Below are 12,033 nucleotides of genomic sequence, written 5' to 3'. Positions count from 1 at the left end.
TCAACTGTTTTCAACACTGATAATAATAATCATAAATATTTCCTGAACATCAAATCATCCTATTAGAATGATTTCTGAAGGATCCTGTGACACTGAAGACTGGAGTAATGATGCTGAAAATTCAGCTTTGATCACAGGAATACATTACACTTTACTATATATTCACATAGACAACAGCTGATTTACATTGGAATAATATTTCACTGTTTTACTGTATTTTTCATCAAATAAACACAGCTTTGGTGAGCAGAAGAGACCAAAAAACATAAAAAATCTGATTTTTTCCAACTTTTGAGCAACAGTGTATCCTTCTCGTTGATGTTGTGCTGCTCTGGTCAGTTAATGTATAGATTTCACTGTTAAAACATGATGAAGCTGATGAAGCTCAGTGGTTCACCTAGTCCTCCGGGTAAAGCTTTAACCACTGGCATGAGCTGAGCGATTTCAAGAGCTTCCCAAAGCATTTTATCCGTGGCCTTTCTCTCCGGATCCAGATTAAACCTGAGGAACAGAGAAAACAAGTGCATGCACTCAAGACTAGACCAGCAAACTATAGCTGTGTGTGTGTGTGTGTGTGTGTTTGACCAGGCAACCTGATGGAAATGCAGTTTCTAGGGAATGAATCCTGTGTAAAGCCTCACCGAATTGTTCCACTGAATAAAATGGGATCCTGCAGGATAATGGAGAACTTTGATCGGAGCGTTTGCAGGGGAAGCTTGGCGATATCAATCCCGTCGATGATAATCTGCCCTGTGAGAACAAACACGTGTGTGAGAGACCGGCCGGTGAACATGAAGAGTGTGATGAGTGCAGGATCTCCTGTTACCCTCGAACGAGTCCACCATCCTGAAGAGAGCCAGAGAGAACGACGACTTCCCACTCCCTGTCCTTCCACAGATCCCCACCTATAACACACCTGCAGTCGTCATGTGCTCAGTGTGTGTGTGTACTTGTACAACTATCTTTGTGAGGACCAGTTTGAGTTTTAGACCATTGGAGTGAGGACAAAGAGAGTAAAGTGAGGACATGTTGGCCGGTCCTCAGTTTCTGAGAGCCTTTAAAGGCCTGTTTGAGGGTCTCAGGCTGGTGTGAGTGTGTGTGAGTGTGTGTGTGTGAGTGTGTGTGTATGTGTGTGTGTGTGTGTGTGTGTGTGTGTGTGTGTGTGTGTGTCACCTTCTGTCCAGGTTTGATGTGAGCGTTGACGTGTCTCAGGACCAGTCTCAGGCTGGTGTGTGTGTGTGTGTGTGTGTGTGTGTGTGTGTGTGTGTGTGCCTCGAAGGATCACCACCTTATCGTGGTGGGGCACTTTGCGTGTCTCCGTGAGTCTTAAAAACAATAAAAGTGCTGGACCTGATGGCATTCCGGCAGAGGTCTTCAAACATGGAGGGTACCTCCTTACACGCCGCCTGCACCTCCTCATCTGTCACATCTGGGAATGTGAGACCCTCCCACAAGACTGGAAGGATGCCGATATTGTGGTCATCTATAAACAAAAAGGGGACAGAGCCGTGTGTGGCAACAGCCGTGGAATCTCCCTCCTCTCCATCGCAGGGAAAGTTCTGGCAAAAATCATGCTCAATAGGCTAGTTAAGTACATCTCAGAAACTGCACTCCCGGAAACGCAATGTGGCCTCCGGAAGACTAGATCCACCACTGACATGATTTTTGTCTTAAGGCAGTTGCTAGAAAAAAGCAGAGAGCAGCGCACAGACCTCCACATAGCCTTCATTGACCTCAGTAATGCATTTGACACTATCAACCGTGAGATGCTCTGGAAACAACTTTCCAAACTTGGGGTACCACCCAAGTTCCTCACCATTCTACAGCAGCTGCACAATGGGATGCAAGCCAGAGTGACCACAGGAGAACTTCAGTCAGAGTTCTTTAATGTAAATGTTGGGGTGAAGCAGGGCTGTGTCTTGGCTCCAGTCCTTTTCAACCTCCTTCTCTCTGCGGTCACTCACCTTTTTCATTGTGCTTTAGGACACAAGGATGGTGTTCTTCTTGAATACCGCCTTGATGGAAGCCTCTTTAACATCCGGAGGTTGCAGGCTTACACGAAGAACAAATCCTGCTGCATAGCTGAACTACAATATGCTGATTACTGCGCGATTCTAGCACATAGTCCTGAATCCATGCAGCACGCCCTCAACACAATGACCAGTCTCTACCAATTCTTTGGTCTCCAGGTTAACATTAAAAAAACTGAAGTTATTTCCCAAATCTTCTCTCAAACCTCTTCACCCCCCAGCTTCCATATAAACGGCATTCCACTTAAAAATGTAGATCAGTTCACCTACCTCGGTTCAACTCTGTCCTCTTGCTGCTCCCTTGATATGGAATTACACACCCATATCAAAAAAGCCTCTTCATCATTCGGTCGCCTTCGTAGTAGGGTTTTTGAAAATCAAAACCTGAGGGTCAGCACCAAGGTTGCTGTTTATAATGCTGTGTGTGTCTCCACCCTGCTTTATGGGGCGGAAACATGGACTCCATACAGCCGACACATCCCACTCTTGCAATCCTTCCACATCCGCTGCCTCCAGAAGATCCTCGGCCTCTCCTGGATGGACAGAGTCCAACATGCGGAAATCCTACAGAGAACCAATTCTATCTGCATGGAAGCCGCTGTGGCTAAGAAACACCTACGATGGATAGGGCATACCATCCGTATGCCGGACTACCGCTTGCCTCGCCAAGTCCTCTATGGCCAATTACAAGGCGCCAAACGAGCAGCTGGTGGACAAAAGAAGCGCTATAAGGACTACACCAAGGGACTTTTAAAGCATTCCAACATCAATCCCATGCAGCTTGAAGCTCTGGCACAGGACAGATCAGACTGGCAGGTTACCTGTGCTCGAGTAGTTTCACAAATCCACGACAAAGACCAACAACGGAGAGCCGAGAGACGCAGACAAAGACACCAAAGGGCAGCTGGGGCTCCTCTGTCCTTTAGTTTCCCCTGCTCCACCTGCGGACGAGTGTGCGGCTCAAGGATCGGCCTCTACGCCCACGAGAAGTGGCACCAACGGCAATGTCGTTAATCCCCTCCCTAACCCTGAAGCAAGCGTCATCATCGGAAACGATGGACAGCTATGATGTGTGTGTCTGACACCTTCTGTCTAGGTTTGATGTGAGCGTTGACGTGTCTCAGGACCGGTCTCAGGCTTGTGTGTGTGTGTGTGTGTGTGTGTGTGTCTCTGTGTGTGTGTGTGACACCTTCTGTCCAGGTTTGATGTGAGCGTTGACGTGTCTCAGGACCAGTCTCAGGCTGGTGTGTGTGTGTGTGTGTGTGTGTGTGTGTGTGTGTGTGTGTGTGTGTGTGTGTGTGTGTGTGTGTGTGTGTGTGTGTGTGTGTGTGTGTGTGTCCGACACAATTGGTTTCACCTCCAAACGACACCAGGACTGGTTTGACGACAGCTCCCTCAAAATACTCAACCTTCTGGAGGAGAAGCATAAAGCCCTCTCTGCCCACCTTTCCAATCCACAATCTCCCTCATTACGCTCAAACTGGAGTAATATCCGTGCTGAGGTGCATAGACGGCTTCGCATAATGGATAATGACTGGTGGCTTAGGAAAGCCCATGAAATCCAAGGTTATGCGGACACCAACAACTCTCAAGCTTTTTGCAATAAAATCACTATATGGACCCCAAAAACGCAGAATCACCCCTATCAGATCTACAGACGGCACAATTCGGCACAAGGACAAACAAGAAATTCTTGAGCGTTGGGGTGAACATTTTAACACCCTCCTTAACCAAAACAATCCGACTGACCCCAATGTCCTGCAGCGCCTCCCAAAGCTCCCACCTGTGCATGAGCTTGATGACCCTCCCAGGTTCTCAGAAGTCCTAGCAGCAGTACGAAGCCTCAAGGACAATAAGTCTACTGGTCCTGATGGAATCCCTGCAGAGGCTCTAAAGAAAGGCGGGTATCTGCTCACCAAGAATCTCCACCAACTTATCCAGATAATATGGGCACAAAAAACTGTTCCACAAGGCTGGAAAGACTCACACATTGTTACCATCCACAAGAAAAAGGGTGGCATATCTCTGCTCTCTGTGGCAGGGAAAGTATTAACAAGGGTCATGCTGTTTCGTCTTACCAAGCACATCACAGAGAGGATCCTTCCTGAGTCACAGGGTGGCTTCAGGAAGGATCGATCCACCTCCGACATGATCTTTGTACTACGCCAATTGCAGGAGAAGGCTAGAGAACAGAACAAAGACCTGTTCATTGCCTTCATCGACCTGGCAAAGGCTTTTGACACCATTGACCGCCAAGTCCTTTGGGTCATTCTGGAGAAGTTTGGGGTGCCACCAAGGTTTCTGGAAATCCTACAACAGTTTCATGATGGCATGCAGGCTCGTGTGATTGTGGGTACATCTCGATCCCCCTCCTTTCCTGTGCAGGTAGGAGTGAAACAGGGGTGTGTACTGGCTCCAGTGATCTTCAATCTCTTCCCGGCAGCAGTCACCCTCCTCTCCCGCAATTCCCTCAGCCCCGACGATGGTGTTTGCCTACAGTTTCGTCTGGACGGGAACCTCTTTAACCTCCGCCGCCTGCAAGCCATCACCAAGACCACCACAACCACAATTCACGAACTGCAATACACTGATGACTGTGCCCTCGTAGCCCACAGCCCTACTGCAATGCAGCACACACTGGATGTTGTATGCGCAGTCTACCAAGCTTGTGGCCTACAAGTCAACATCAAAAAGACTGAGATCATTGCACAGACCACAATCCCCACCCTTACACCTCCTGAATTCTACATCCATGGCACACCAGTAAAGGTTGTTCAGCACTTCTGTTACCTCGGAAGTATCCTAACACCCACCTGCGTCATAGACAACGAGATCCAGGCACACATAAACCTCGCCTCCTCTGCCTTTGGTAGACTTCGATCTCGAGTCTTTGTTAATAAAGATCTCCGTACCTTCACCAAAGCGGCCGTCTACCAGGCAGTCTGCGTATCCACCCTGCTGTTTGGTGCAGAAGCTTGGACTCCCTACCGCAGGCATATTCGGTGTCTCGAGGGCTTTCACATCAGATGCCTCCAGCGCATACTAGGTGTCACATGGAAAGACAAAATCCCCCACAAGGACATCCTACAGCGCACCAACTCCAGCAGCGTGGAGGCAACCCTTGCTAGGCGGCAACTGCGATGGGTTGGACATGTTATCCGCATGCCCTCCCTCCGCCTACCCCGGCAGGTCCTCTATGGGCAGATATACGCAGCCAACAGGAGACCTGGGGGTCAGAAGCGTCGCTACAAGGACCACCTCAAGTCGACCCTGAAAAGCTGCGGCATCAACCCTGGAGTCCTGGAAACAACAGCTGCCAACCGCCAGGCATGGAGCTCTGCATGTGGTCTGGGGGCCCAACAGATCGAATCACAGCGCGCCCAACACAGAACTGTGCTACGTCAGCGCAGACACCAACGTGTCCAGCCACACCCACACCCATCCTCAGATTCAGCACTCACATGTCCCGACTGCGGCAGGACATGTGGCTCCCGGATTGGGCTTCACAGCCACCTTCAATGGCTGCCTCAACACTCTAACAATGCATCTTAGAAGTGACGTCATCTTCGAAATCGATGGACTGCATAAGAAATAAGAAGAAAGAGTGTGTGACACCTTCTGTCCAGGTTGGATGTGAGCGTTGACGTGTCTCAGGACCAGTCTCAGGCTGGTGTGTGTGTGTGTGTGTGTGTGTGTGTGTGTGTGTGTGTGTGTGAGACACCTTCTGTCCAGGTTTGATGTGAGTGTTGACGTGTCTCAGGACCGGTCTCAGGCTTGTGTGTGTGTGTGTGTGTGTGTGTGTGTGTGTGTGTGACACCTTCTGTCCAGGTTTGATGTGAGCGTTGACATGTCTCAGGACCAGTCTCAGGCTGGTGTGTGTGTGTGTGTGTGTGTGCGTGTGTGTGTGTGTGTGTGTGTGTGTGTGTGTGTGTGTGTGTGTGTGTGTGTGTGTGTGTGTGTGTGTGTGTGTGTGTGTGTGTGTGTGTGTGTGTGTGTGTGTGTGTGTGTGTGTGTGTGTGTGTGTGTGTGTGTGTGTGTGTGTGTGTGAGACACCTTCTGTCCAGGTTTGATGTATTTTGTATTTTGTATTTTATTTATTTATAAGGACAACGCACATTGATCAACATTACTGTAAATGTGCCAGTATTAGCCTACTGGCTAATTTTCAACTGCAGTCCTTCGGCAAGATGTTTAGAAACCTTTTAAAATTATAAAATATACAGTAAACAAAAAGTACCTCAAGACATGATAAAACAACAAATAAAACAGAACAATTCTCACAACATAAAACCACACGAAACATCCAGAAACATTAAAACATCAGTACAATTGCCTGGCAACGGGCAGAGAACTTGGAAGATATTAGCAGCAGGTTAAATCGTAATATTACAGATGAAATTTGCAATGCAATGCACTTTTTATTTAAAAATGTTCACATGTTTGATTTTTCAAAAGCCAGACCTTAAGACTTCGTGTGAAGGTATAATAGTTGTTACCTATTCTCATTTCAGTTGGTATGGTGTTCCATAATTGAGTAGCTCTTACAGAAAAACATGATTGGCTGAAGGAGCTAGACCTAAAAGGGATTACACAATCTCCTCTTAGAGCTGATCTTGTAGTTCTGTTGGTAACATTTTTCTGCTTAATAAAAGTACCAAGTGGTGGGGGAGCTTTACCATTTAAAATCTTAAACACCAGACAGATGTCACTGTATTTCATTAAATTTTCCCAACTAAGAATTTCATATTTTTCCAAAATATTACAGTGGTGGTAGGTTTTAGGTTTTCTATATAACACTTTGTGAATCTGCTTGTACAAAGAAAGAATAGGCTTCAGTGTTGTACTTCTTGCTTGAGTCCAACTTGTCATACAATATGTTAAGTGTGGGATGACCATAGCATTCATATATAATTTTGCTGTTGTGGTTGTTAGGCAGTTTCTTATATACCTAAAGTTGGCCAAATTGTATTTAGTTACTTGCATTACTTTATTCACTTGTTTTTTGAAGGACAGGGTGGAGTCAAGTATAATGCCTAGATATTTAACTTGAGAGACTACTTGGAGGACCTCTCCAGACACATATACACTTTCGGATCATGGTCAGTTGCAGAGTGTGTTTTTGTAAAGAACATGCAAACAGTCTTCTTAACATTAAGAAACAGGTGTGAATCATTTAGCCATTTGTTTACATTAATCATTACTGCACTGAGTTTAGAAGCGGCTTGTTCTTTGGTTCTTGCATGGACATATATCACAGTATCATCTGCATACATCTGAACTTCACACCCTGTGCAGATCGATGGTAAATCATTTATGTATAAGCTGAACAGGAGAGGGCCCAGGATGGATCCCTGAGGCACACCCATTTCATTACTCAGGAAGGATGATGTTTCACTACCCACCCTTACACACTGAACTCTGCCCTCAAGATAGGACTTCATCCATTTCATCACATTATCGGAGAAATTAAAATTGGCTAGTTTACAAATAAGTATTTGATGGTTGACTGTATCAAATGCCTTACTTAAATCTAGAAATATAGCTCCGACAACACCTCCTTTATTCAATTTTAGCTTGATGTTTTCTAACAGGAAACAGTTTGCGGTCTCAGTGGAATGATAAGTTCGAAAACCAAATTGCATTGGGTGCAGTGTATAAGGGCTACTATTTAGATGTGTGATCAGCTGTTCAGCAACACATTTCTCTGCAATTTTTGAGATGCAGGGTAAAATGCTAATCAAACTTTGTTGTATTATTTAAATTTAATACTGTGAAGCTGCTTTGATACAATCTGTATTGTGAAAAGCGCTATACAAATAAACTTGACTTGACTTGACTTGACTAATCGGTCTATAATTGCTCACATCAGTTGGGTCTCCTGATTTGTGAACTGGAACAACGATGGCTATTTTCCAACCCTTTGGAAACTTCTCTTCCTTAAAAGAGGCATTAATTATCTTAGTTATTGGTTCAGTAAATGAACCTGCATGCCATTTAAGGAAGAGAGTATCTAATCCAAATATATCTTTTGATTTCAAATTTTTAACAGAGTTCAGAATTGTGTTAACTTTTAATTCAGAAACGTTCAACAAGGATAGAACAGGTTGAGAGATATCAATTGGTAAAGGACTAAGAAGTTCAGTTATATTTGTGTGTAATGTCATCCTTACAGAATTCACAAAATAAGAGTTGAGGAGAGTAGCCGTTTCATTTGCCTCTTTAACCAGGGATCCTTTATCTTTAATCACCAACTGCTTTGTATTATTATTATTATTATTATTATGATGCCATTTCCCAGTTAGCTTATTTATGGAGTCCCAGATTTGTTTATGATTTCCCTTAGCTTCACCTATCAGATTAACGAAGAAGTTTGCTTTAGCTACTCGGATGTCTTTTATTACCCTGTTTCTTAAGGAAGTGAACATATATCTGTCAGTCGGTAACTTAGTTTTAAGAAATGTTCGCAGTGCCTGGTCTCTCTCCTTCATTAGTCTCCTTATGTCACCATTAATCCATGGGAGAGTATATTTACTGTCACTTTTAGATTTATTTTTCTTTAAAAATTGTTTTGTTATTTTTTGAATTGTGGATAGAAACACATGTGTGTCAGCATCCACATTTGTACCAAGTAGTAATTCATTCCAATTTATGTTTTTAATAGCATTTTCATATTGACATACATCACTCTTAGGTATTCGAAATTGGCATGGCTTTATATTTGTGGAAAATGTAGACCGGTTTTTAGTGAGTTTTCTGGCTATAATGATTAAATTATGATCAGACAAACCTGTGACCATATTGAAAGATTTGGTTACTCTCTCCGGTTTGTTACTGAATATGAGATCAATTTGGGTTCTGGATGAAGAAGTTATCCTAGTAGGTCCTTTAACTAGCTGTGCAAGATCAAATCTATTTGTAATTTGTTTCAGTGCCTTTTTACATGACTTGTCTTCCCAGTTAATATTAAAATCACCCATCATAAGTACTTCCTTCTTTGAACTGCATTCCCTAAGCATAGCATTCAATTTCTCAAGATACACAGATTTTGCAGACGGTGGTCTATAGACTCCAATGAGAATGAAAGACATCTGTGGTGATAGTATAACATCTAGGCAGATACATTCAATGTCATTCTCAACAGAGTATTGTATCTCTTTACAGAAAATGTGATCTTTAATATAAAACAGCAACCCCCCACCTCTACCCTCAGTTCTATCTTTCCTGAAGGCATTATACCCAGGAATATGCAGTGCAGCAGAAGGAGAGTTCTTATGGAGCCATGTCTCTGACAAGCACAAAAAGTCTAAGTTAGAATCAGCAAGAAGATGTTTGATTTGATCACATTTTGGAATAATACAGCGAATATTCAGGTGTCCCCCTAGCAAACCTTTGGGTTTTGCTTTAGTTTTTGGGTTTTGCGTTATGTGAGCGTTGACGTGTCTCAGGACCAGTCTCAGGCTGGTGTGTGTGTGTGTGTGTGTGTGTGTGTGTGTGTGTGTGTGTGTGTGTGTGTGTGACACCTTCTGTCCAGGTTTGATGTGAGCGTTGACGTGTCTCAGGACCGGTCTCAGGCTGGTGTCGTAGCGAACGCTCAGGTTCTGGATCTGGATCTCTCCGTACTTCGGCCATCCCGCAGGAACCTGAGCCGGAGCTGGAACCACACACACCAGGACTGGCATTAATAATATTACATTCATCTTCCGTGAAGCATATACATATTGTATATTCAAATAGTTAGAAATGCTAATAATTATATTACTTAATATGTGATTCATATTATTATATGGATTTACACTAGATCAAATACCAATACTGTAATTTGATTGATTTATTATTATTATTAATCAATGTTCCCCAAATGTTTTTTTCCTGACTGAACGTGAACTACTGTGTATATACCAGAAAATAATATACTATATATATTTGAATATATAAATTATTGGTTTTATTGATTTGAAATTAATATTTGATTTATACATTTATATTAAACATTTACATATATATATCAGAAAAAAACATATTCACCAAAATAATATATATATATATATATATATATATATATATATAATATATCAGTAGAAAATATAAATGTATCAGTATTTATTTTTATTCAGATATATTTACAAAATATATTATAATATTTTTTTTGTAAATAAATACATGTTTTTTTATTTTATTTTATGTAACCAAAAAAACTACTGGTTGGTTCATTTATACCATAAAATAAATAATAATAATAAAATATCAGTAGTTTATATAAATTCAGATATACTTCAAAATCTTCAAAAAAAAAAAAAAAACAACCTTTAAACTTACTTTTGTAAAGATTTTATATATACATATATTGTATAAACATAAACTATAAACCTATATCCTTATTTATTTTCATTCAGATATATTTAAAAAATATATTTTATTCTTTTAATTAATATTAAATTAATTCTTCATATGTTCTCAAAATTAAATATTATTTATTATTACTTTTTTCTGAATGATTATGAACTACTGGTTGGTTCAGCTATTTATATATACATATATTCACTACAATATTCTATTCTTTTTTTTTTTTTTTCAATTAAAGCCACACTAAGTAGAAATTGTGTTTTTGTCAAACAGCGACCCCTAGAGTCGCTGTGGAATACTTGCACTGTCGTAAATTATATTATAACATTTTTACATGATTGCAGCTAAATCACAAGTAAATAGTCTATAGTCTAGGCCTACTGTATAATTTAATTTGTGTTGTTTTTATTGGAATGTAAACATTACAAAATGCCAGATAACATCAATTAAGTTAAATGTACGTCGTATTATTTCATAACATTGGCCGTTATGATGTCATTAGACATGATTATTGCAATTTATCATAATAGTTTGCAAATTGTGCTCGTTTACACTATTTACAACCTCTACGTTAGGCTTATTTATGATAATTATGTGAGATATTGAAAGCTGTTCTCATGATAATCGCAGGAATCAATCAACATAGCGTCGTCTGATATCCCTCAGGACTACGTGATAAATACACCTCACAACACCTGAGTTCAGCTGGCAAACTAATTCGTGAGGCATAGCTTATATGATTTATCAAAACGATTCCATTTACCACGGGGTGGTGGTGGCGCAGTGGATAAGACACATGCCTTTGGTGTGAGAGACCCGGGTTCGAATCCACTGTGAGACACCAATGTGTCCCTGAGCAAGACACTTAACCCCTAGTTGCTCCAGAGGCGTGCGACCTCTGACATATATAGCAATTGTAAGTCGCTTTGGATAAAAGCGTCAGATAAATGTAAATGTAAATTTACACCTGGTCACATAAATGTATTTTTGCGAAACGGATTTAAATTCGATCTTCAATTCTCGCGCTATATGCAGATTTAATGGAGTGCACGTCACCGAGATATGAGCTGCATTTTATAGATCATCAGCTAAAATTTCAAAATCAAAGACTGCAATAAGAGAGAGCAGTAACAGCCCTGGTAAGATCATTTCGTTTCTTTACTTTTAATGATGATGATTGTGTGTTAAGCGTCTGCGACTTACTTTCACTTTGATTTGCTATAGTTTGCACGTTGGCTTGATGCAGTTGCTCATCTGCGGTGATGCGGGATCTGGATATAACATATAGCCTATACAACGCTCTCACACGTTTTTTTATTATTTTTTTAGCATTTTTGGGAGGAGTACAATTTACATATGTGGTTTCAACAACCATATGCATTTACACTTGTCCAGTTTCGTCTGGAATGCGTCTCAGATCTCCTCCTGAAGTGGTTTGAGGGATCGGATTCAAATCCGTCTCAAATGCGTTTCGGAGGGCGTTTAAACCTGGACTTTTCACGATCGGATAGCTATCCGATCTGAGAAAATGCATGAAGTGGCCAGGTGTAAACAACCCCCATGACAAAAACATACGCACGAAAGCCGAAAACAAACGCTGGTTGGCCTCTCACGTCCAAATTTGAGGAAGTGATGGGGGAAGTGGTGGGGGAAGTGACGT

General features: G+C 41.9%; 1 protein-coding gene across 1 annotated transcript in view; it reads right to left on the bottom strand.

The window, feature by feature from the left end:
- Positions 1-250: 250 nt before the first annotated feature.
- LOC309492030 (ATP-binding cassette sub-family C member 8-like) overlaps positions 251-12,033 on the bottom strand; it is a gene marked incomplete at its 5' end in the record, with an annotated part of 15,026 nt that continues 3,243 nt past the window's right edge. Inside the window, 4 exons of the mRNA XM_082191041.1 lie at positions 251-501; positions 642-750; positions 827-905; positions 9,551-9,681. Of these exons, the coding sequence (XP_082047167.1) occupies positions 360-501; positions 642-750; positions 827-905; positions 9,551-9,681 (461 nt within the window). The remainder of the gene's footprint in view (positions 502-641; positions 751-826; positions 906-9,550; positions 9,682-12,033) is intronic.

The sequence above is a fragment of the Leuciscus leuciscus genome (assembly GCF_965113295.1).
Source record: "Leuciscus leuciscus genome assembly, contig: HAP1_SCAFFOLD_857, whole genome shotgun sequence".
Taxonomy (NCBI): Eukaryota; Metazoa; Chordata; class Actinopteri; order Cypriniformes; family Leuciscidae; genus Leuciscus; species Leuciscus leuciscus.
Note: the sequence above shows the minus strand (reverse complement) of the source record. Positions and strands in the feature narration are given on the sequence as shown.